This window comes from Melanerpes formicivorus, unplaced genomic scaffold, assembly GCF_026170545.1.
Source record: "Melanerpes formicivorus ecotype bairdi unplaced genomic scaffold, bMelFor1.0.p_v2 SCAF_63, whole genome shotgun sequence".
In the NCBI taxonomy this organism is placed as follows: Eukaryota; Metazoa; Chordata; class Aves; order Piciformes; family Picidae; genus Melanerpes; species Melanerpes formicivorus.
Genome location: NW_027142415.1, coordinates 309,863 through 335,206, shown reverse-complemented (window position 1 = coordinate 335,206; position 25,344 = coordinate 309,863). Strand labels below are relative to the sequence as shown.

At 44.4% G+C, this 25,344-nt stretch overlaps 3 protein-coding genes across 5 annotated transcripts; 1 reads left to right on the top strand and 2 right to left on the bottom strand.

Annotated features, from left to right (window-relative positions):
* The first annotated feature begins 838 nt into the window (after nucleotides 1-838).
* On the top strand, nucleotides 839-16,600 carry TRAPPC3L (trafficking protein particle complex subunit 3L). 3 transcript variants are annotated; one of them, XM_068162273.1, is made up of 5 exons: nucleotides 839-1,378; nucleotides 2,028-2,125; nucleotides 4,218-4,317; nucleotides 14,666-14,851; nucleotides 16,293-16,600. In XM_068162273.1, exons 1-5 carry the CDS (start codon nucleotides 1,280-1,282, stop codon nucleotides 16,308-16,310), a joined length of 501 nt encoding a protein of 166 aa, XP_068018374.1. In that variant the 5' UTR covers nucleotides 839-1,279; the 3' UTR covers nucleotides 16,311-16,600. The 3 variants fall into 3 exon arrangements, with proteins under 3 accessions (XP_068018374.1, XP_068018373.1, XP_068018375.1); XM_068162272.1 differs by having other exon boundaries at nucleotides 844-1,378; nucleotides 15,656-16,600; XM_068162274.1 differs by having other exon boundaries at nucleotides 1,301-1,378; nucleotides 2,033-2,125; nucleotides 15,656-16,600.
* On the bottom strand, nucleotides 8,559-14,300 carry CALHM5 (calcium homeostasis modulator family member 5). Its single transcript, XM_068162267.1, has 2 exons — nucleotides 13,367-14,300; nucleotides 8,559-10,534 (listed from the first exon to the last, which is right to left on the bottom strand). Exons 1-2 carry the CDS (start codon nucleotides 13,904-13,906, stop codon nucleotides 10,145-10,147), a joined length of 930 nt encoding a protein of 309 aa, XP_068018368.1. The 5' UTR covers nucleotides 13,907-14,300; the 3' UTR covers nucleotides 8,559-10,144.
* Nucleotides 16,601-18,686: 2,086 nt separating the features above from the next.
* Nucleotides 18,687-21,042, bottom strand: CALHM6 (calcium homeostasis modulator family member 6). Its single transcript, XM_068162352.1, has 2 exons — nucleotides 20,419-21,042; nucleotides 18,687-19,311 (listed from the first exon to the last, which is right to left on the bottom strand). The coding sequence occupies exons 1-2, from the start codon at nucleotides 20,923-20,925 to the stop codon at nucleotides 18,880-18,882; spliced, it is 939 nt and encodes a 312-aa protein (XP_068018453.1). The 5' UTR covers nucleotides 20,926-21,042; the 3' UTR covers nucleotides 18,687-18,879.
* Nucleotides 21,043-25,344: the final 4,302 nt, after the last annotated feature.

The following is a 25,344-nucleotide window of genomic DNA, read 5'->3' as shown; positions in this document are numbered from 1 at the left end:
TCCAACCTATCACCCAACACAATCAACTAAACCATGGCACCAAGTGCCTCATCCAGTCTCTTCCTAAACACCTCCAGTGATGGTGACTCCACCATCTCCCTGGGCAGCCCATTCCAATGGCCAGTCACTCTTGCTGTGCTTTCTGTGTCTCTGGAGTGGTAAATACCTGACATTTTACTGTAGCACCAAGTCATTTAAGAAGTTGGAATTTATTAACAGCATGGCATTCAGACAAGGCCATGCATTTTTACTTCCTTTCTTAGGAAGACTTGGAGAGAATGTATGAAGAGATAAGTCCTCAAAGGAAAGAGAGCTGCCTGATTCATTGCTGAGCTCACTAGTGACCAGAGTCTACCTTTTATTGCAAAGCTAAACTAATAGAATAGGCCATGTTTACTTCAGGGGAGAACAGAACAAGTAAGCTGAGCCCTTCTGGATGTTTATAGCAGGGATGTTTACTAATAGGAGTAAAGATCCCCCCTAGAAAGTGACATTTGCACAAGCTGGCAGCTGTGTGATATATTCCCCTGGGAGTCTGAGCACTCTGGAGCTGTCCTGCCAGCTTTACAGAATCATGGGGCGGGTAGTGCCATGTAACCCATCTGCTCCTGCCTAGGCAGACATGAACTCACCACACTAAAGCAGTCAGAGCTGACAGAGGACATCTTTATAGCTCCTTTAGGTTGAAAATTATCAATTTTTAATTACCTTGTGCAGCAGTATATTTGGGAGTCAGGATGTGGCTCAGTTGGTAGCGCATCAGACCCTTAATGGGAAGGTCGTGAGTTCAAGCCTGAAGTGGGTGGTAGTGTCCTCCCTACTCTAGTCATGAGGTGACAGGTTGGACTCGATGATCTTTGAGGTCTCTTCCAACCTTAGTGATACTGAATTTCAATTGTGCTTCTGTTCATCAGAGAGGGAACTTCTGTTAACCCTCCAAATACCAAAACCTGACACAAACAACAGAATGAATCTGCTGTCCCTAAAGATAAAAGACCTGTGAATCCCTTGTGGCTGCCCAGTTTGACTTCCAAAGGCTGTGCATTTGATTACAAATGATTCTCGTGGCTGGAGCAGTTATTTGTGTTGTGTACAGGAGCGGATCCGTTGCCAGCCAAATTCCTCCCAAAGGGCTCGGTGCACGTAGAGATTAGGAGGAGCATCAGCAGCATTACTGATTGCTGCAAACACATCTCATGCAAAAGGCAGAAGAGCAGAAAGGAGAAAACTTTAGAGAAGGGGGAGAGGAGATCCAGTGTTTGAGAGAAAACTATGCTGCATGAAGAAGAAAAGACATAAACTCACAATCAAGCACGTCAGGCATTACAGGAGCAACATGTCTCGGCCACCAGGAAGAAAGCAGGAGAACCACAAAATTGTAAGAGCTTTTTTTTTGTAATGTGTGATAAAACTTGTGCATGGAGTAAGAATAGCCTCTTATTGTACTGGTGTGGTTTATACAGCCAAACAGCCTGAAAATACTGAAGGGATCGGGATGAGTCTGCCAGTGTAAGAACAGAGGTGCTGGCTGGCAGCATTTATGGCTGCAGCAGGACCCCCTTGTAAGCTGCCAACAAGCTGCCAGCTCTTCAGCAGTAACATAAAAAAAGCCTGTCTATAGGACAGGCTGCTGGAGGATGTACATGATGAAAATAGCTGCATGAAAATAGCTGTATGCCCCTTCCTCCCCCAACCCCCCCACCTCCCCCAGAAAATGGTATTCCTGTTAAGCAAAATCCTTGCAAAGAGACTCAAATGTTGATCTCAAGTCAGACTGTCAGATGTGAATTGTGGATTCCAGTGCATGTCCACAGACAAAGGTTTCTTGATTAATGTGTATGTTGTTGGGGTTTCTTTTCCTTGGTTTTAATACCCCTCAAATACCTGAAAGGAGACTGTAGAGAGGTGGGTGTTGTTCTGTGTCTCAAGCAGCAGGTGGCAAGCAGCTCAAAAGTGTGGAAAAACCAAACCCAAACCCAAAAAGTTTTCTAGTTCGCTTGATTTTCGATTTCCACCTTTTCTGGCAGAGCAGAGAACTTCTTGTACTCACATATGGGGCTTTGGTAGCCCAGCTGTGCAAGGACTATGAGAAAGATGAAGATGTCAACACCTGTTTAGACAGAATGTAAGTACTGCTTTAAATGCTCAGCTTGATCGATAATACTATTTATCCACCTATATGTTGCCTTTCAGCTTTATGTCTGTTACCTTACAAGTTCCAGGGCTCTGTCTGGGATTACAGAGATCATTTGGGATAAGGTTCAATATTCTGTCAACCTCAATAATGCTCATTTGTGAATTAAGATCAACAATTAGCTCCTGAATTCTCAGAAGAGAAGCATCAGGTTTGTTCTGAGCAAGAAAAAATGGACATGCAAGATGGGTCTACACCCATCACAGCAGACAGAACACCTCACCACTATTACTCTGAAAGCTTGCAAGCAAGCTATACTCCATTAGCTGTCAGTGGAAGAGATCTATCACTGGCTGGAAGAAAGGAAAACAATTTATCCACAGCATCCCTTAGATGCTTATTTGGCATTAATCCCTCATTCAGCTCTGAGGAAAATCATGCATTTAAAAAAAACATGCAGGCTTCTCTCTGATGTTGAGGGAGAAATTACTAGAAGAGGGGCTTGGAAGAGATGGAGACATACTTTTCTCATTATGTTTTTATTATTCTAGCTGGCTTGATAAAAGTCTTAATTTTTCACTTGATGTAAAGACTTGATTAATGAACTAAAACTAAAACTAAAGAATTATGGTTCAATTAAAGCAATGTGGCCATTTTCACTCTGGGAAGATGAAAACAGCTCACCTTAGGGAGGAAACCTTGTAGATTAGCAGACCTGTGACAGCTGAGAACAATATTCTTAGGTCTCTTTCTGTCTCTGTGTAGTGTACATATGTAATCTGTGCTGAGAAAGATGTGTTTCACTGTACAGCTGCCAGATAGCTGCTTATCAATTTGGCTCATTTGGCTTTGCAAATCTGAGGCATCAGAGGCAAAAAGGATCTAAGTAGTTATGGACATCACCAGTCTTGCTAACTGCTGATGACATATTTACCAACAATATTGATACTGATACTTAGGCAATAAATAACTATTTCATTGCTTTCTGTTGCCTGAGATGCTGCACTTTTCAAGCTCATGCTGCCAAAATCACTTTTTGGTCTTGTCATCACATTAGACATCAGATTGCTTTTTGGCTTCTTGTCAAAGACATGGTACAAAATCAGTAAGAAACTCTTTCAGAGTAGAATAGAATAGAATAGAATAGAATAGAATAGAATAGAATAGAATAGAATAGAATAGAATAGAATAGAATAGAATAGAATAGAATAGAATAGAATAGAATGGACCAGGTTGGAAGAGACCTTTGAGATCATCGAGTCCAACTTATCACCTAACACCATTTAATCAACTAAACCATGGCACCAAGCACCCCATCCAGTCTCTTCCTAAACACCTCCAGTGATGGTGACTTCACCACCTCCCTGGGCAGCACATTCCAATGGCCAATCTCTCTTTCTATGAAGAACTTCTTCCTAACATTCAGCTTAAAGCTCCCCTGGCGCAACTTGAGACTGTGTCCTCTTGCTCTGGTGCTGCTTGCCTGAGAGAAGAGACCAACCCCCTCCTGACTACAACCTTCTTTCAGGTAGTTGTAGATCGCAATAAGGTCTCCCCTGAGCCTCCTCTTCTCCAGGCTAAGCAGCCCCAGCTCCCTCAGCCTCTCCTCACAGGGCTTGTGCTCCAAACCCCTCCCCAGCTTTGTTGCCTGAAGGGGCAGTTGCTTTGTTTTCCTTGACAGAGACTGTGTGAGGTGAGCTCTGGGGCTTAGGAAGGAATGGATAAAAACTTGTGCTATGTTACCCTGTCCTATTTTCAGTGAGAAAGCAGTATTTACCAGGTGTATTATTTAAATATTATAGTCATATATCCAACACCTAATATTGATTCATAAATATGAATGCATGTGAAGACAATGTGTATACAAACAGCATCCATACCATCCTTGCCAGTGTGCAGCCCACTGTGCTGCAAAATGCCATGGAAAGAAGAATCTAAACCAGCCCAATCTGTTGTCCTCAAAGCCATTCATTTAGGAGCATGCAGCTGTTTTGCTGTGAAAGCACAGGAGGTAGGCCAGGGAGATGCTAGGTGGAAAGATGTTGCCCATTTTGCATGTTAACTGTCTTTCTTTTCTCCTTAGGGGATATGGCATTGGTGTAAGGCTGATTGATGACTTTTTAGCTCGTTCAGCAGTGAAAAAGTGCCGCAGTTATGCTGAAACTGCAGAGATGATTGCACAGGTAAACAAGATTTACATTCTCTAGAGCTTCATCAGCTTCAGTAGTCTTAGCTTTTCCCTCCTCTTCTATCACTTTGCTCCAGAACACTTACCCACAATTTCTGCTTCTCATCTCCATAATCACATTCATGCTTCCATTAGGTGAAGTGCAGCCTTTTCCTTATCTACAACTTCTATCAACTAGTAGCTCACAGAGGCTAACCTTAAGAAGAGACATCAGTTTCTACTTCTAGCACAGTGCAACATCAAGCTGGGGGAAAAAAATTAAATAGCAGCATTCAATAGAACACAAAAAATGTGATGCTTAGTAAGAAAAATGTTTTGCAGATGGTCCTGGTACTACCTGAACTACCTGAAGGGAGGTTGTAGCCAGGTGGGGGCTGGTCTCTTCTCCCAAGCAACCAGCACCAGAGCAAGAGGACACAGTCTCAAGTTGCACCAGGGGAAGTTTAGACTCAAGGTGAAAGTTCTTCACAGAGAGAGTTGTTAGGCATTGGAATGTGCTGCCCTGGGAGGTGGTGGAGTCACTGTCCCTGGAGGTGTTCAAGAGGGGATTGGACATGGCACTTGGTGCCATGGTTTAGTAGTCATGAGGTGTTTGGTGACAGGTTGGACCTGATGATCTTTGAGGTCTTTTCCAACCTTATTGATTCTATGATTCTCTGATTCTAGTAAACCCACAGTGGTAAGTTTAGCACTCTCTTAAGGTTGTAAAAGAGACTTGCTGAGAGAAATAAAATTACATGAGAAGATTGGGACAAACTTTAAAGCAGAGTCTCTTGAAAAGGCTTTTTTTAGCCAACCAAAAGAGGAGTTCTGTAGTAGGAGTATAACCTTTCTGAGGCATTTCCACGTTTCCTTGGCAAAACGTTTTTAAACTAGTCTTCAAGCACATTTGTCAGAGGCACATAACAGCAAAACAAATGTAAAATAACCCAGCAAGTAGCTGCAAACAGCTGTTAAAGTTGCCAGTTAGGAATTACACAGCTGCTTACTACTCTTCAGCCATAGTGCTCTCAGCCAGGAGAAAGTGCTTAAACACTTCACCTCTTCTGAGGCAGAAATCCCTTTGAGTGTGTGGAGTAAAACCAGTTAACGTAATTAAAGCAGTTAAGCAGTTCAATGAGCTATAGCCAAGCGTCCTGTAAACATAGCTGTCCTCCTGCAGTCCTTTGGAAAGCAAAGGAGAGGTCTGGAAGTTCAGGCTGTGAGCGTTGACTGTGCGAATGGAAAGAGATGAAGCAAAGGGAAGAACATAAAATGAGGAGAACAAAGCCAGCTTGCTATAGTAAGACTAAACACAAGAGGAAAGGTGCAGCATCTAAGCAGTGACCAAGGCCTTAAATCTTCAAGCATTGGTTCAGACTGCAAAGCTTGGGGTTTACTGCTAGCTTATACTGGACTGGAGAGGGGCCAACACGTTTTGGTGATGAGCCAAAGTGAGTCCTTCTGCACAAAGTTCTCATGGAGCTCACTGACACCTCGTGCTGGGGCTGTGACTTTGCATGGTTACAGTTGGGATTGAATACTAAAAGAAAAACGAGCCAGGCCATGTAAATGTAGGCTTTCTGCTTACTGGCAAGTTGGAATAATAAATGGAAACCAATTCAGGAATGAAATTAAGAACAAAGCCCAGCTGAAGATGTAATGCCCAAGACTTGATTCAGAATGTGGATGTGAGTGCACTACAGAGAGTAACATTTGTGAGTATGTGGAATCAGCAACAGATGGCAAGGCCTTTAAAGCATCTTGAATTTCCCAAACACTGACTGTGGAAAAGTGCTATGACTGAGAAGGATGCTAGCAAAAATGTTATTTTGGCTGCCTTTCCCCTTCTATGGAGATTAATTCTGGTCCTTCATTAATCAGGTTGTTAGGCCATCTGAAATTGCAGTTTCAACTTTTAAAAGTCTGCATTATCATAGTATCAGAGTACCATAGTATCAGTCAGGGTTGGAAAGGACCACAAGGATCATCTAGTTCCAACCCCCCTGCCATGGGCAGGGACACCTCACAGTAGATCAGGCTGGCCAGAGCCTCAGCCAGCCTGTCTTAAACACCTCCAGGGACAGGGCCTCGACCACTTCCCTGGACAACCCATTCCAGGGCTTCACCACTCTCATGGTGAAGAACTTCCTCCTCATATCCAGCCTGAATCTCCCTGCCTCCAGCTCCATTCCATTCCCCCATGATCACTTATTTGGCAACAGGACTTACTCATACCATGTTTTGTAGTGAAAAGTTCCCAGCAGGATATAAAAAGACATGTAAGTTAGTGGCCTCCTAAACATTTCAGTAACTCTCAACTGTATTTGAGCACCATCAAACTGTTAATTAATATTCACAGTGTATCACAATGTCACCAAGGTTGGAAGAGACCTCGAGGATCATCGAGTCCAACCTGTCACCACAGACCTCATGACTAGACCATGGCACCAAGTGCCACATCCAATCCCTTTTTGAACACCTCCAGGGATGGTGACTCCACCACCTCCCCGGGCAGCCCATTCCAATGGCTAACAACTCTCTCAGTGAATAACTTTCTCCTCACCTCAAGCCTAAACTTCCCCTGGCACGGCTTAAGACTGTGTCCCCTTGTTCTGGTGCTGGTTGCCTGGGAGAAGAGACCAACTCCTTCCTGGCTACAACCAACTTTCAGGTAGTTGTAGAGGGCAATGAGGTCTCCCCTGAGCCTCCTCTTCTCCAGGCTAAACAATCCCAGCTCCCTCAGCCTCTCCTCATAGGGCTTGTTTCTCGAGAGAGAGGTGATCATAGAATCATTGAATTACTTCTCTATATACTTAAGTTTTTCTTCTGTTAAGACTTTTCTGTTTCTTTATTTTGCCCCCACAATTTTCACTTTATAAGTTTGCAGTTTCCCCTTAATTTGGTGCTCCACTGCAAACCAGCCACTGGGTTTGCATAATTTCCAGACAAGTTCTTCTTTGACACAGGAAACGTTAACAATAGAATTTGGACAGATTTGTAGTACTGTGATGCAAAGTACAGCTGAAAGGAAATTGAAAGCAGATGAGGACTTAGCACAGTTGACTTGTAACAAAGGCTTGGAGTTTGGTGGAGCGGGAGATGTGTGGTGGAAGAAGAGTTAAGAGAGTTTAAGGGAGAAAACTGGAAGGAATAATAAGCTGAGGGACAAAGCACAGAGAGCTGAGCAGAGCTGTCCTGTTTATTTGTGCACTCCTATCTTTGATTGCCACCAGAGTTATGCAAAATCTAAATTTTCCCAGAGAAAAATGTTGGTTCTGATGGGGATTTTGTTTTTTTCAGTCTGTTTTGGATAGTGTTGAAGTCTTCACCTCCTCCTGAGCTGCCACAGTAGCTGCTGAACTTTAATTCGGGGGCAGTGCTGATACAAAACAGCTTTTGTGATAGCTGCTTGAAAGAGAGGGCCCAAACCAGATTCCAGTTGAAAATACAGAGTCAAACTGGCTTTCATTTTTGTGTGTTTTCATCTGTATCCCAGCATCCACATGGCAACTGCATTAAGTCACAGGCATTTGGGTAAGATAATGCAGTTACACAGCCCTGGGAATGAGGGTTAGTGAGAGACCTGGGTTCCTGCCAGGCACGTGTTGCAGCACTGAGCAGCTGCTCTTGGAGGTGGAGACACTCTCAGCATGAGTTACCTGTGAACATGAAGCAGGGTAAGGATGAGGAGGGAAGAATGCTCCTTGGTTTTGCCCCTGCTGTGATAAAGGAGAAGGCTGGGCTGGGAAATGCTCCTGTTTCAGGTGGTCCTGGCTACTCAAGTGCACAGCTTTGAGCTTTCTCCTGAGGAAAAAGCTGGTACAAAAGTGCAAAGTGGGATCCTTCTCTCTTCCCATGCTTCCCTCTGCCAACTACTTTTTTCCTTTGTGTCTCAGCTCTTGCATCACATTGAAGACCTCATCCTCACATCAGCCCACTTCTCTCCCCTATTCCCTGATCAACTCTTTAACCTACTCATTGTCCACCCTGGATCTCTACTTGGTTTGATTTTCTTGGTACTAGTAAGGCAGGAGGTGGAAAGACAGCTTTGGGAAGTTTGCCCCAGATCGTGAGGACACCCTGTTAGGTGGTGAGGACACCCTGTTAGGTGGTGTCTCCTTTCCCCTTGCATGTATAGAGGAGGTGAGATGGAGCTGGGAAGTAGATGTTGAGGCAAAATGAAAGAGAAAAGCAGACAAATAGGAAGGGACACTAACCCTGAGACTAGATAGTTGCTGTATCAGGAGGGGAGCCTGGATAGAAAAATACATATGCACCAGACATGGTGTCAGAGCTGCCTGCTGTTGTGACTTTCATTTTGGCAGCCTTGCCTCGGTGCTTTCAGCTGCAGCAGGTATGTTAAGGCATATCAGGTGTTCTAAGTCTGCTGCAAAGTGGGTCAGCTGGAATAAAAACATAACCTTAGAACGTTTGCTCAAAGCCAGCGAGTTCTTCAAAACACACAGAGAAAATTCTAAGCAGACAGTGGAATCAGCTCTTGGGTTTTATTTTTACATGGAGTACTGGCCTGTAAATGCAGATAGGTGTGGGGTTTGCTGCTGAAGAAGTGCAATGAGTATGCAATTGGCTGGTTTGTTGATAAGAGCCTGATTCAAGCAGAGCAAAAATACTGCTCTTTGCAGACTCAGAGAGCCTGGCAGTAAACTCCTGCATAAATGCCTGCACATTCACTCCAGGGAAAGAAACTTGGCAGAAACTTTGTTGTCCTTTCACACAGTGTTTGCAAAGATTCTGGACAACCAGATTCTGGGAGCCATGTGGTGGATTCCAAGTGGGTGAGGTAAAGCACAGGGCTCTGGGGTGAGATGCATTTGTCAGAAGCACTGCTTGTGCCTCTTGCTCCAGACACTGTTTCCTAAGATGCTCAGGGAAAGAAAAGTCAGCCTGCTGCAAACATATTTTCTTATTTGAAAGTGTGGAATTTCCTTCCAGAGCTCTGTTGTAGACTGGTCACAGGCCCAGTACAAACCATATTATGTACTCTACAGGTTGGACCCAATAGCTGAGACCCACTGAAAACAGAAGCTTCACACCCATACAGAGAGACATTCTCAGTGGGAGAAGATAATGCCAGATACACTGGAGGCAAAATATCAGTGATGCATTTTCATTATTGTAAACAGTTTTGTGGGTTTTTAACAAGAAAAACATTTAGAACCATTTGGTAACTTCAAGTTCTCGGTGCCCTACAGCTTTACTCTAAGATTTGTCCAAAACAAAATGACCTGCCACTTCACTGTCAATGAAGGTCACTGCCCCATATCCCAGGCAAGATATTTCAGGGACTAGAACAGCAGGGCTGATCACCATGACCTTCTGTAACATTCTAGGTGCAACAGGATTCCAAAGACACTGAAATGCCTTCCATGACCACTGGTGCCTCAAAACAGCACCGTGCCTGCAAATTATGTGGAAGCAAACCCTTCACTTTCTGTGGGCTGTCAGAAAGCCACACACATCTTTTACTATTACATTCACACCTTTTAAGTGGTGCTACTTTATGAAATTCTCTTCATTTACATAGGGCAAGCACATTTTTACATAAGTTATTGTTAAAACCCCCTTGTAGATGTCATTATTGATGTCTTCTTGCAGTCAGTGCTTGATTTGGAGTCGGCTTGAACCTTAGGTGCTATGGAGGACTGCAGCCTTTTCACTGATGTAGGAAAATAATTTCATTATATCCCTTTGGGACAGGTTTGTGACAGGGAGGGAATGTGGTAAAGAAGAAAGAGGCCATTGTGAAAAGATATAGAGATGGACCCAGATAGAATTATTCTGTATTAGCAAGATATAAAAACCCTGAAAATATATTTAGTCTAGGGTATGTCCCTTCTGTCTGCAAAGTCCAGCATTGTCTCTCTTTCCTCACTGATTTCTTTATGGCCGCCTTCAACTAGCCTGTGAATTGTGCTATAATGCTGGTGGCTGCTGCTGAAGGAATGGAGCTGGGAAGCATCTTCCCATGCCTGAAAATCTGGCAGGGGAATCGCTTCTGGCTCCTTGTTCTCAAAAAAGCACTTCAGGTTTCGCTCGCTCAGCTTGGTGGCATACAGCTGGAAAATCTGCTCCAGTTGTTCCTTCTCCTTCTGTGCATACACCCTCCAAAACATCAGCTGGAGATGGCTGACTTTCGACTGGCAGCTGGCACAACAAGTGGTTAGCAGGGAGAGAAGAGCTGTGGTAACTATCACACACCAGCCTAAAATCTGAGAAAACAAAAGAAATGAGTTTCTGGTTAAAAGGGCCCAAGTGATGCTGCTGCTTAAATCAAGAGTGTCCAACAGAGTAACCACAGTTTGTATGGAGGCCATGCCACTCCTGCTGGGATGCTGCTATGGGCATCTCATCCCACTTTGCACTCAGTGCCTGGCATTAGTGCTAATGGAGAGGCCATATGGGGACCAAAGGCAGGCAGAAGATGTCAGGGTTGAGGCTCCTCTATAGCCCTCATTTTACTGCCTCTTTCTCAGGATGGCTGGTTGATTTTTGTAGTGGAAAATGAAACACTCCAGATAACTTGGCTTGCACATGAGCCTGGCTGCCTCCTCATCCATTGTATAACAAAAGGGAACTTGTTGCCAACAGCTGAAGAGATATGTCCAGTGCAGCAGCAGTGGCAGGCTCAGGGACAGATGATATCAATCCAGACCTCAACCACACAATTACAAGACTGTGTATGCAGAAAAAGAATCTAAGAGATGTCTAAATAATCAATCAAATCTTGTTGATTATTGAATATGGATGAGGGCTTATTGCAACCATCTGGCATGCTGTGTATTGGAACTGCTCACTGAATTCTGTCACACAAAGGGAAAAGTGCATGTGGAGAAGAAAATATCACAACTACTAGATGGGAAATGAGTTTTTTTCTGTCTCCTGAGAGCATTCAATGAAATTACCCAGCAAGAATTAGGGTGGAGGCACAATTCTGAATTGTGACCAAGTGCAAAACCAAACTAAGTAACTTTTATCCCAGACCAATCTACCTTATAAACTCAGATATTGTTAATGTGCTTTCAGACTTCTTTTAGTTGAAAAAAGAAACCCTAAGCCAAACACCTGCATTCATTAGCTAAAAGGAATGTATAAGATGGGTTCCAATTTAAGAAGCATTGCCCAATTCTTTTACCAGGAGATTCAATGAACTCTCTGCTATTCTTGTGAACTTTATGGTTTTGCAGACTCATCCCTGTGCAGTGGAAAATGATTTTTAAGCCAAAACTGGTTCAAAATTGGCTCCTTGCCCAACCCTGTCAGAGGAGAGGGCATGAGAAAGAAGTAGTAAGTGTGTTCATTGGCAGGTCAGTGTTGGCACTGGACTGGAGCCCAGTTCATCTACACTCCGGTTAGAGATCGCTGCTGTAGTTTTAGAGGATTTCCTTTTGCTGATGCTCCAGCATCACTGAACTTTTTAAAATGATCATTATTAGCAACTTCAGAGTTGGGCAAAATTCTGTTGAGACCATTTCAAAAGAAAGAGCTACTTCTAGGATTAAAGCAAGGGCTGAGGGTAGTAAAAAAAATGTGCTGGGACTTGTTGTTGTGGGATGTTCTCCTCTAAGGAGAGCAAAGGTGTGAACACAGCTTTTTCATGCCTAGTGCCACTGGCCTAGCCAACAGTTTCACTCCCCTACTGCAATGTGTAACTTCTGCAAGCAAAATACTTGTTTTCAAACAGTGGAACACGTTCCAGTGTGGAACAAAGCTGGGTTTCAAAGCCCCATATGAACTGGACCTGATCGTCCATACTTTGGTGGTATGGAGACCAGCAACCTTTCTCTTGTGAACTCTTGCACTGATGCCACAAAAAAACAACCACCTGTAAAAAATCTGCATTTAGCTGAGGGAATATAGGAAGTTTCCTCAGGGAAACGTGAAACAGAGATGATGCTTCACAAACAATTATTCTTAGGGATTGGCATGAAAGAAGAGCTTTGCTTTTCTCTTCTTTTTTTTCCAGTCACTTTGTACTGCTTGATGATTTCTATGAGTATTTGAGAAACTGTTCTTTTTTAGCAGCTTTTTACTTTCATGCAGCTGGGGGAATAGATCTATGCATTCTCATGCTGTAGGCTGAGTTGTTGCTCTTTCACTGTTTCCTATACACACAACTTCAAGTCTTAAGCACTATTTGTTATTCTCTTCTAAAACTCTCCAATAAACTGATTTGTTTGCGTACAGGCTCTGCCTGCATTCCAGTCCTATTTGCATGAGGCCTTGAAGATGAAACTTGCTTTTGGGGAGGAAATGGCTCCAGATGGATGCAATTGTCTGACAAAAGCTTGCAGTCTCCACAGACTGTTTTTCCTTCCTGCTGACAATCATCTTTCCATCATTTTCTGTAGCCTTCCCTCTCCCCTCCCCCTTTGCTTTGATTTTTTGTCTCTGAACTTATTTACATTCCAAGGCAGTGAGCAGAACTCTACCACAGAAATGCAGTAAAATATGATCTCAGTTTCACATGTTCTGCTTTTTTTCTTCTTTTGATTTACATGTCTCTTCCTTCCCTCTTGCTTGGGGGAAGGCAGAGACAAAACATACCCACAAAAACATACTCTGACCTGGCATTGTGAACATGAGGAAGGTGAACAGAAACCTGTTGATGTAAGCAGCCATAAATAAATCTGTCAGAAATCTTATTTTTCCGGCATTTTCCTACTGTTAGTGACCAAGATTCATTACAGAGTTTTGTGATGGTAAAATCAGGAGAGTGTGGTAGAGATTGTTAATAGGTCAGACCTCTGGGTGACATCTGTTAATTCAGCCTCCTAAACAATCCAGTTTTTGGAGTTTTTTCCTCTCTGTTCAGGAAAAACAAAGGTCCTACTGATCCTTGCCCCCACCCCAGAAAGTATGGCACAGCTCAGACTGAAATAAAAGATTGATTGATTGATTGATTGATTGATTATAGTTTGCAAAGCTGCAGCATGCCAAGGAGTTTGTCTATGTGAAACCAATGGGTTTATCTCAGCACCTGACATCAGGTAGCTCACAGTGGTAGTACAAATTGCTTAATGCTCTGTATTTATTCTTCTTACCTGGGACTGTGCTTGAAGAGTTCGTTTCAGTTCGTCGCTCTCCGCAGTCGGCATGGAGCTTTTGCCACAGGCGACCTTGTGCAGTTCTTCCAAGCACTGTGCAGATTTGCTGTTGCAGACTGCATGGAGGTAGGCAGGATTTTTCAAGCCACTCATGGCACATTCATAAAAAGTCCCGTTGAGCAAAGCCACGGACAGCCACATCACTGGGGCTACCAGAGCGTTTAAAGTGATTTGTCCAAAGACATAAAAGAAGTGGCAGACGTTCCCCCTGGGGAATATTTTCCTGGGATTCACCCAGCAGCCTGTAAAGAGTTTCCAGGTCTTGCTGTTCATGAAATATCCAATAACGAGCAGAACGAAGGCTGGGGAGAAGAGAAATACCAAACCATACCTGAAGTTTTCGTTGCTGCAGGGGCATCTGAAAGCAACAAGAGAAAACACACGCTCACCTCCCATTGTCAGCAGCGCCATGAAACTGTAACCTATCGCAGTTTTCTGGTTCATGAAGAATTTTAGGATTGCTTGGAAACCATCCATGTTTGATACTCACTAATGAGGTACAAAAATCAAGACTTTTCTCTTCGCTGGTAGCGGCAGGGGAAGAAATCTCCAGAGGCAGAGCTGCTTGCCGCTAGCCTGGCTGCGCACACACGGTGTGGATGTCGCTGTGATGTCACCGGCTGCAGCAGGGCACTCACAGCAGCCCTCTCCTAGCTAGCAGAGCAGATGCTGCACGTTTACAACTCACATTCATCCGTGGCTGAAGGAAAGCAAGCCGTGAGCGATGTAATCAAAAAAGTTTGCAGCCTCGGCAGTCTTTTTTCTTGGTGTGTTGTTTGGGTTGGGGTTTTTTTTTTTGCGACTGCAGATGGGGATCAGAGGCAGCTGCACACACCGGCCAGCTGTAGGAGTTGGTGAGCTGGGATTATCGAAGTTGTAGTTAGCAGCGTAGTGAAGGACCTAATATGGATGCTAATGGTCCCAGGGGCGTGTTACGTGGCTGAAAGCAGACGTGTAATAGCAGTTAAACCTCTTTGCATGGGGTTGTAAATGTGGGAACATCAAAGACAAAATAAGCAGCCTTCTGCTGTGCTTCCCTGGAGGATCACGTAGCTCCAGATTGTCGTCTCTGCCTCCAGCTGATCATAGAAGAGACAGATCTTGTTTGATTTCCAGCCTGTCTGGCCCTTCCCCCTGTTTTCCTGGGGTAAAGCTGGTCTACAGGATGCTCCATCCAGAAGTTTCACCTCTGGTTTGCACACAACAGGTCTAAGCATCAGTTTTGTCTCTTTGCAGGTTGCTTTCAAGATGTACCTTGGGGTCACCCCTAGTGTGACCTGCAGTAGTCCTGCAGGAAATGAGTTCTCCTTAATCCTGGACAAAAACCCACTAGTGGACTTTGTGGAGGAGCTGCCAGCAGAACGAGCTTCACTCTGCTACTGTAACCTCCTCTGTGGGGTGATTCGAGGCGCTTTGGAAATGGTAAGGAAGTGCACACCTGTTTTCTCCATTCTTTGTCAATATGCAGAGGCACAGGAAAGCAAAAGCATTTGCTGAGTAAACTGAGGAAATTTAGTAGTATTTCATCTCTCAGATTATATGTCTCTGTCTAAATAAAAGAGGGCCAGAGTGATCCTGGATTCTGAGGTGGAGAAGCGCACAGGTTGGCTCACCTCCACCCCATCCCTGCTTGGCTACTCAGTAGCTGACATTGTTGCAAAAAACAGGTGGGATGGAAGCCACCTAACACATAGTGTGAGATCCAGAGGGGCAAACTGGTCTCCTTGTGACTGCTCCTTGAGCCCATCTCATTTTCCTGCATAGGTGTAATCAGTAATAGCCATCCCTGATTCTTTCCAAATAGATGAAGGTAAATAATGCTCCTGGGTTGCTGCAGTGCCTGCTGAGAAGGCAAACAAAGTATGGGCGAGTATGATGGTAAACCCAGAGCATCAGGAGTATATCAGATGGCATTACATCTGATCTAAGACTGATTAGCAAGAGTGTTAAGTCATAAGTGTTAGTACATGACCAGGAAATTCTGTGATCACAAAATCTTCAAGTACAGCATTTAGGTTGCTGGAAGAAATCAAAGCACTGGGATAAAGGGTAAAGGAATATCCAAATCCCAGTGCATAGAACTTGGTTTATCTTAACTTCGCTGGGAAAGCTATCCTAAAACAGTCTAGAAGGCTGCTTCTTACAAAAGCTGAGAAAGGGGATCCCCTTGTGGCGAGAGAAAAAACTCCTTACGCTGCTTAACTGATCAGACCTGACTCTTTGTAGGTTCGCTTAGCAGCAGAAGTTACCTTCCTCCAGGACAGGCTGAAGGGGGATGCCGTGACAGAAATAGGAATTACATTTTTAAGGAAGGCTGAAGACAGAAAGCACAAAAGAAACAAATGAAAGACACATCGGGACAAACCCTTGCTGAGAGAGATTTTGTGCCTTTTGTTTCTGAAGAAGACATGCAGGGTAAAACAAATGACTTGGCTGAGCCAGTTACACCAGCCATACAACTGAAAGGTGAAGCGATCCAGACAGCAAACAGGAGGAGCAGAGCAAGGGGGAGGTCAATGTTAATTGTCATGGCACAGATATCAGTAGAAAAGATCCAAATGACCTGCCCTTCCTTCTCATGTAACGATGCTCTTGAGCTCAGTGAATGTTTCCTCTCCATATTTGGTGCATGCTCAATGCAAAATATTCATTCAGATCCCAACTTGTTTTTTCAGATAAAAATGAATACCTGTTCCTGTGGGGCTTGGGTTTGGTTTTGGTGTTTTTTGTTATCTTTGAAAGCACAGCTGCTAAGGGGTGCTTAACTTTGCTATTTGTGATTAGGAATAATGAATCTATCTACTGTATGCCGTGTCTCCCTGATGGGTGCCTGTTTTGATGTGCAATGGTTTGCCATTCATAGTCTTGCTGCTGGCTTTGAAACCAGGAAGGCTTCACTGATGGCAGGAACCAGTTCAGCTCCTTAAGGCTCTGTCAGGCCCCACATGCAGTGTTGCTGGCATGCCTGTTCAGCCCTGTGCACACATCAGGCTGCAGCGCTCTGATAACTGAGCAATGCTTGTGTTGCTTCAAGCTGCGGAGCTTTTCACATCAGTCTTCTCTTCAACATCACTGCCCTTATGACCAAAGTGGATAAAGCATGGTGCACTTAATGTGAACTCACTGTAGATCTGTGTTCACCTGAGGAGATACCAATAAAAATGCAGAGGTTACCACACAACTGGTTTGCTGGTCATTGTGTCTGTTCTTGCCTGACCTTCATCAGTGGCCTCTTGGCAGCGGACTTGTCACCACAACTTGACTGAGATGTGGAGGCGTAGCAGCCTCACAGAGACCTCAGTTCTGGGAAAGGTTTAATGTTGCTTGCTGTAATGCAAGATATCTCAATAAGGGTTGAACAAAACCCCAAGCCCTAGCTCAGTACCCTACCCAGAAGCCAGCTCACCTTCCTCACACCGAAGTACTTGTTCTAAACTGAAATACAAAGCTTCAGCTCAGCTTGGTGAAGCCCAGTGTTACCTGTTATCAATCTGCACCATCATCTCCTATTTTTCCTTCAGTCTGTTAATTCTTAGCCCTGCTAAGTGAGGGGCACTTATCATGGGGACAGCAGAGTCCATTCCCACCAGAACTTTACAATCTTCTTGATAATCTTCCTCCCTTTGCTTGTCTTAGCAGTGCTGTACAGTGATGGCATAGTACAGTGGAGCTTTAAAACATCCATTTTGTCCAGAACAAACCCAAAGATATTCATTAACCAGCCTTGGGCTCAGCCCAACATGTAGTTTACCTGCCACAAATTACAAGTTACAACATGTAATGATGTATTACAACCAGTAGCAAATTTCCCTACTTTTAATTTTATCCAGGGCTGAATGAAGTTTCCAAGCTAGTTATGTCCAGCTAGTCCAAACAGATTCTTACCTTCCTTCTGCCTTGGAAAATGACTGTAACAAACAATTTCATGGGATTTCCTGCCTGCTTGGATAGTTTCCAAGACAGAGTTCACTATGTAGAAAGGATTTCTGGGAAGAGGAAAAGGACAGCTTGGACCAAACTCACCTCTCTAAAATGCTCTCTGAAAAGAAAAGCTTTTCAGACAAAAGCTGAACTTTATCATCCTTCACACAAAACTGGTGTCTTTGTTTCTTAGAATCAGATGTTCTTTGATAAGAACACTATTACTTGCTAATATGGAGATTTATAGTGTCCTTAAGTATTTAGCTATACTAGAAGTATTTGTTAATGTAAGTTTCACCTATACCCTTGTGTTATGCATAAACCTATCCCCTCAAGACATGCTACTTTGCACTCAAACTCCATGCTGGATCAGACTAAATAATGTATTTGGCAGGGGCAAAACCCCTATATGCACTAGAATGTATTTTAAAATCCCACAATAATGATGTATTTTTCAGGGGGAAAAAAATATAGAAAATATATGACTTGAATAGAAACAGGAAGATTAATGTTGGTGTGCTTTCCTCTCAGCATTCAAACTCCTGTCATTTCCCCCAGTTACAGAAAATGAGCAACAGGGCTAATTAAGAAGGCCTGCTGCAAAAGGTGATAAGGATCAGGCAGTGGTGAAGAGAATTCACCACCATGGAAGTTTTTCATTTCACCCTTACCCAGAGGTGCTGAGTAGAGATGGGGTAAAATGGCTGGAACCTTTTTGCTCATCTATTCAAACTGACAAGCAGCCCAAGTCATTCCAATGGACTCCTTTGTTATCCACAGATAGCTCCAAAATGCTCCTTGCTTCCCAGAAATGGTCTTTGCTCTGAGAAACTAATTGACTGAAAGTAAATATTTCAGTCTAGAGCTTGCTCTAAGCTCCACTGAAAGGCATATTGTCAACTGAAAGCTAATAATCTAAGATGAATTTTTGATCAAAGCTTCCATTTCTTTTTGTCTCTTTGATACTGCCATGTATGAAGGTCTGGTATTGTCACTCCAGCTGCCAAATCACAGAACCATAGAATGCATTGGGTTGGAAGGGCCTTTTACAGGTCATCTAGTCCAACTCCCCCACAGTAAGCAGGGACATCTCAAGCTAGATCAGCCCTATCAAGCCTGACCTGGAATGTCCCCCGTGATGGCACCTCCACCACCTCCCTAGGCAGCCCATTCCCGTGTTCCACCACCCTCACAGTAAAGATGTTCTTCCTAATGCCCAAAAGCCCGGAAGGTGTTTGGCAATAATTTGACACAGCACGTGCTGACATCACTGTGGGTGCTGATTATTTTACCTATGTGACTCTTCTTAGTGAACAACAACATATGAAGACCCCCATTGTGACAGATGCCTTTATTTGAAAGTACTTAAGCAAAAGCAGTAAAATATATTCCAAACTGAATCTGCTGAGGGTTACAAGTATCAGCTTATACATGCAATTCACATAGATTTGGTTAAAAGCATAGAATGAAACTCTTCTTATATAAGTAGAGTAAAAAAAGATTGCCAGCATTGCCCAGGATCTGTTTCATTAAGACCCCAGTTCACTTAGTTCTACATCATCCACAAATCCTAAAATAGAGGGATTCTGAGTTCCTGCCCTAAATCCGTCAGTTGTGCCTCTCTGTGTTGTACCAAACTCATGTAGCAAGCTGTAATGCTGCTTTTGAGGATTAAAGTTGTACAGGAGGGAAATCTTCTTCCAGTCATCGTTGCTGGGAGTATGAAATCGTGTTTCGCCATCACGTCTTGGGCCAGGAGGGTGAAAAAACTGGTTAACATTTATTTCTGCCAGCTGGGCTGAATGCTCCTCAGCCTTGGTATCAAAGAGCTTCTTTTCATTTTTCATGTAGATTTTCCAGAACTTGAGCTGCATATAGCTAACTGGGGAACAACAGTGGCTGATACATGTTGAAATCACTCCCACAATCACGATGGACAGTATCAGGAACCATCCTATCAGCTTGGAAAAGAGACAGATGGGTTAATGGGGGATTTGCATGGCCACTTGCAGGAGCATAGAACATAACATTGAAGCAGACACCAAACTGTGAACAAAGACATCCTGGACTGCCTCTAACAGTCTGCTCCCTGAAGAAACAGAGGAACCCATGCACACAATCCAGCCAGCCTCACAGAACACAGCACACAGGAAGAGTGGTGTCCTATATGTTTGTAGGCAGAACACAGAGATGACTATGGGCTATGGGAATTTGCCCTTGGTTTATACACGTTTTTCACATCCCCTGGCAAGTCTCAGAGGCCCCAACTTATGAAAATCCAAGCAATTATAACATCTTAATAATTTTAACTCTCTTAACCAGCTTTAATGTTTTCCTGAGAAAACCTGATTTTTCTACTGGGGTTAAGATGGCAACAAAACAACCTTAGAAACAAAACTGGAGTGGTGTGAAAATTTGGGGTGTTTCCTTTCATTTGAAACAAACAGAATCCACCCATGGCTGTTTTTTTTTTCAGTTTGGTTTTTCTTTTCTTTGATTGTGCAGTTTGCCTTCAGCACAAGAACACTTTAACAAGGCAGGTACACAGTTTAACTCTTCTTTTAGAATAGAGGTATGACATTATTAATAGATTCATAGCCAAACAACCTCTCCTTTCCTGCCAGTTCTCAGCTGCAAAACCCCCTTCAGCTTCCTCTCTGTTCATGAGTTCAACTTCCCCTCAGATAATGCATGCTTAGAAAAAAATGAGGTATTTAGAGGGGTAGAAATGGGAGGGGGGGGGAGAACTTGCACCATGCCTAAGTTAAATGAGAAGAAAACTTGCAGTGGAAAGTTCTGGTCTCTAGGCTAATTCCATGCCCAGCTTTGAAGCAGGTTTTTGTGACCAGCCCTGCCAAGCAGTTGCCAGGGAAACCCAGAAAACAGCACAAATACATGCTGGCCACCTTCTGTTAGTGTGGGTTTGCTAATGGATTGCTGCTAATCATGTGCTTTCGGGAATTTCATAGTTGCGAGAGAGAAGGACTGTTTACAGACACCGGCAGGCACCGCTAGAGGGTACACAACCGTGTTTGCAGCCCACGAGGTGAAGAGTGGAGAGACTTTACCTGAGACTGTGCCTGAAGGCTGAGAGATTCTTTGGTTACCTCCTTTGACAGGGTGCTGTTGCAGGGTATTGTGGCCGCCTGGCCGAGGCACAGCTTTCCTTTATCGGTGCACAAGAGATTCTTTATCAGGCTGAGGCCGCTCGCCGCGCACTCGTAGAAGCTGCCTCCCAGCAGGGCCACCGCGATCCAGGTGACAGGAGCCACCAAGGCTCTGGCGATGGGAGGTGTCATCACGGAGCAGCAGCGGCTGAAGCATTCCTCTTTCTGGCAGCCTGTCACCAGCCGCCATACCCTGGCGTTCGAGATACAGCCGAGCAGAAACAAGATGAAGGCAGGCACTAAGAGGAAGACGGTGCCGTACACCGCGTTGTCAGAGTTGCAGGGACACTTGAACACCACGGAGGAGAAGATGTACTCGGTGAGAGCGGTCAGCAGGGACACCACGCTGTAACCCAGAACCGTCTGGTGGCGGATGCAGAAATCGTGGATGCGCTTTAGCTGGTCCATTTTGGACCCACACTCACTGTCAGGAGAGTGAAGTCTCGGTGAGAAGAAGAGAAACGAAATTGTCCCAACGCTCCTGCAGTTTAAATGAGCTTGCAGAGCTTTCACTTTCTGTTAGCATTTGTTACATTGCAAGGTTGAGGCAGCTCTGCTTACGGGAAACACAAGACCATAGGCTCACTGCAGAGGGGTGAAGTGGAGGCTACAGTGGAAACCCACCCCAAACCAACCAAGATTTTTGTTGCTATAAAGCCACCATTTGTTTACATATGCAGTATGACTAGCAACGGCTTGAACCCCAACATCTTCAAGAGGGGATGGGACGTGGCACTTAGTGCCATGGTTTAGTAGACATGTGGTCTTGGATGATAGGTTGGACTTGATGATCTTTGAGGTCTTTTCCAACCTTATTGATTCTGTGATTCTATGATCTTCCAGTGGAGCTTTTCAGCGAGACAAGAGATCACAGTGTGAAAAAATATGTGGGAAATCCACCCAGAGCTGTGCACAGTGTTTCATCCTGCCTTACTGTTAGCAATACAATGTGGCTTGTTCTCTTATGGGAGAAAATTCAGCTGTAGCCATCTTAATTTTTCCACCTGATCAATTAATCTCTTTCAAGTACTTAGAGAAAACTAGCCAGTGCACACGTAGCAATGACTCAGGCAAGTGGTTTCTGCTGAAGCTCCAGCCATCAGAGCACCATTTGCTAGGAAACAAACTTTGGACGCCCTCCTCATCTCTGGGAGAGATTCCTGGGTTTTAGTAAACTGAGCTGACTATGAAAACATTTGCTCCCAGAGCTTGTAGGTTTCACACAGGCCCTGAAGGAGCTCAACCAGGCTCTTAGCTAATTGTCACATCTAAATCTTGATGAGGTGATCTGGCACTCAGAATTAAGGAAATTGAAGCTTTGGTGCTTGCTTGCAGCCATGTAGCTGAAGCTGTCTGAGGTGACAGTTTGCTCTGGTCAACGTTTGGTGACACCAAGATAAGCAGCCAGCCATGGAGCTGGTGGCCATTGTCATCTTCTTCGCCACAACCCCTTAACCAGAATTTGAGAGTCAATATCCCTATCTCTTGCATGAAGCAGTGCTTTCTGGTCAGGCAGCCTTCACAGCATCACAGAACACTAGGGGTTAGAAGGGCCCTCGAGAGATCATCTAGTCCAACCGCCCTACCAAAGCAAGATCACCTATACCAAATCACACAGGAACTCATCCAGCCTTAGCAAAGTTTGTTAAAGCAGATGGGTTGCTCTAACTATCCAGCATTACTCTGTGTTATTGCCAAATAGAGGCAGCTAGGGGCAATATAAATATAGTGAGCTTACCTTGAAACCACAGTTCACTGCACCTGAAGAAGTCTTAGGAGATGTGGGGATGGCAGAAATACGAGAAGCTGCAAAGGCAGCCCATGGCAGAGATGGAGACAAGGGCTGCCTCCGAGCCCTGCTTTCACAAGGGAGCCTCAACCAGCATCAGCCCTCTGGAGCAGATATGACCACACACAGGGGAGGGGGCACAGACAAGAACCCCTGCTACCACACCTTCTGAGCCTCATTTTAGCAGTGCTTTATTTATCTGTAATAAAATATTTCAGGAACAAGCTTTCTGGGAAAAGAAAGGCGAGCTCTGTGTGAAAAGGATCAACCCTCCCCTCCAAGCAAACAGATTTCCTGTAAACAGTCCCAGAAAGAGGTGGGAGAGGGAGGAGAGACCACCCTGGTTGGGAAGAGGGGGATGATGGCCTGGATGAGGTCTGTCCATGGGTAGACAAGGGGGCTGAGGGGTTGGTTGCAGAGGGTTCCAGGCAGGAGACCTGGAGGCACAGGGGTGTGGGGCTGGCTGCTTTTGGCATCCTGTTCACCTCAGAGCATTGTTCTCCCAGGGAAGTTGTTACTTGTCCTCTAAATTAACACTTGTCTCGCCACAGCAGCTGTGAAGCATTAACTGGAAAGCGTTCAGAGAAATAGTTTTCTGCTAAAGAACCCAGAATGCCAATGTAATGGTTGGTTTTTTTTGCATTCATTTCCGTTACATTTCATGCCTTCCAAGGGGAATGGAAACAATGCCTGCATGAAAGAGAAACAAAAAAAAAAACCACACCCCAAAAGGGCATTTTTAGAACAGAAAAAAAAACACCCAAGAGGATATTTGAAACATATTTTCATTTTGAAGCCCACTTTATTAAAATGAAGGCATCAGCTGAAACCAAACTGACTTGTTAAGAGATTTTCTTAAGGTTCTCCTTGAGGTTTTCATTTCTCTGCTGTCATTCGCAACGGACTGACTTCTGGGTGGAAAAAGCTGTAGTCTAAGTAGTTCTGTGGCTGGAGCAAATGCATAATGCTGGTAATAAATGCAGTTTGTGTGTGTGTGCATGCTGGTGTCTGTGCTGGAGGGGTTTGCCAGTACGTATTGAGCAGATCTTGCTTCAGTCATGTTAGTAAGTCCTTACAATAGGGTATCAATTCCCCTCCTGCCCCGGGACATTTGCTATTTGTTCAGAACAGAAGTCATTCCAGCTGCTTTGACCAAAGTCCGTCCTGTCCCAGATTGCCTGTCATTAGTCTGATCAAGCTCAATCTCCTTTTCACATTGTTAATTTAAAAACCTTGTACATCCCCAGGTGCAACGAAAAAGAGAACCCCAGCACTGGTCCGCATTCAATGAAGTGCAGTAAGCTGCATTTCGCAGTGCCCAGTTCAGAATGACTAACAGGGAAGTCCTTCTATTCCAGGAAACTTCTTGTAACACCTTTTGTCTCCTTCCACGGTGGAATTAACTCTTGTGCACAAGCAGATCTCCACCCTCCCTCCAGGTGGACTGACCTGCCCCTGGAGGCCCATTGCCCCAGCTTGTGAAATAGAGGAAGTTATTCTGCCTTCAAGGTTGAAGCAGTCTTCTGACACGTTTGTGAACTGTCACACAGCTCAGTGGCACCATATAAATCGTTAACAGTACTAATTCTTAGCAGAGCAGCAGCCTGAGAAGTAGCAGTGTGACTGGGAATGCACAGCTGACAGGCATTTGTGTACATTACATTGCTATTTTAAGGCATTACATTTGTTAGCAGTTTGGGGCTGAAAACAGATTCTAGTGGTTAGGAAGGAATCAGGTCTGCAAAACTAAAGCATAGCTCTGAAGGAAGGTGGGAGAGCAGTGGTACAGCCACACAAGCCTTTGCACTCATCTTCTCTTGCTCTTATTTACTGATGCTCCTGTAACACTACAGGTCCACTACAGCTCTCATTCCTGGACATGGAGGGTTCTGTAATCCAGTCCAAGTGTCCTACAGCAACCAGTAACATGAGGGCTTTACAGATCAGCCTGCACTAATGCACAGTCTGTATGTGCCACAGATAAGTCTGCATGACTCTCTAATTGTTGGCTGTGGATGAAAAGTAGTGAGTTTCTGAGAAAACACACGGTATCTTCATAGGATTAGAAAGGTTGAAGCTGTCAGGTTGTGTGGTGAAATTATGAAGCTTTAGTGAGGTAGGTCACAGAGTTAACTCATTCATAATCTCTTGAGGTCCCTTCCAACCTCTAATGTACTGTGATAATCAGCATAATCAGATCAATCACCCTGGGTAGTCAACTAAGTTGGAAGAAAACAAAGCTCAGTCTTTTTCATTTACTGTATGGTAAATGCCATACAATTCCTGTACAAATATAAGCACATTAAACCCCGAGCATTGGAATGTGCTGCCCAGGGAGGCGGTGGAGTCACTGTCCCTGGAAGTGTTCAAGAGGGGATTGGATGTGGCACTTGGTGCCATGGTCTAGTAGTCATGAGGTGTTGGGTGACAGGTTGGACTTGAGGTCTTTTCCAACCTTATTGATTCTATGATTGTATGAAAATGCTCAGAAGTGGCTCAGTAGCAGGAACCTAGTGAAAATACTCTGTTCACTGAAGGTGGTCAGATGTGGAAAGCTCATCACACTTCAACACACACATTTGCAGAAGGCTTAACAGCAGCAAAGCACGTAACAGATACCTAAATCTTAGCAGATACCTAAATCTTAACAGATACCTAAATCTTAGCCTGGAGAGGAGGAGACTCAGGGGTGACCTTATTGCTCTCTACAACTACCTGAAGGGGGGTTGTAAACAGGCAGAGGTTGGTCTCTTCTCCCAGGCAGCCAGCACCACAACAAGAGGACACAGTCTCAGGCTGCACCAGGGGAAGTTCAGGCTGGAGGTCAGGAGGAAGTTTTACACAGAGAGAGTGATTGCCCATTGGAATGGACTGCCCGGGGAGGTGGTGGAGTCGCCGTCACTGGAGGTGTTCAGGAGGAGACTTGACAGGGTGCTTGGTTGCATGGGTTAGTTGATTAGGTGGTGTTGGGTGATAGGTTGGACGTGATGATCTTGAAGGTCTCTTCCAACCTGGTCTATTCTATTCTATTCTATTCT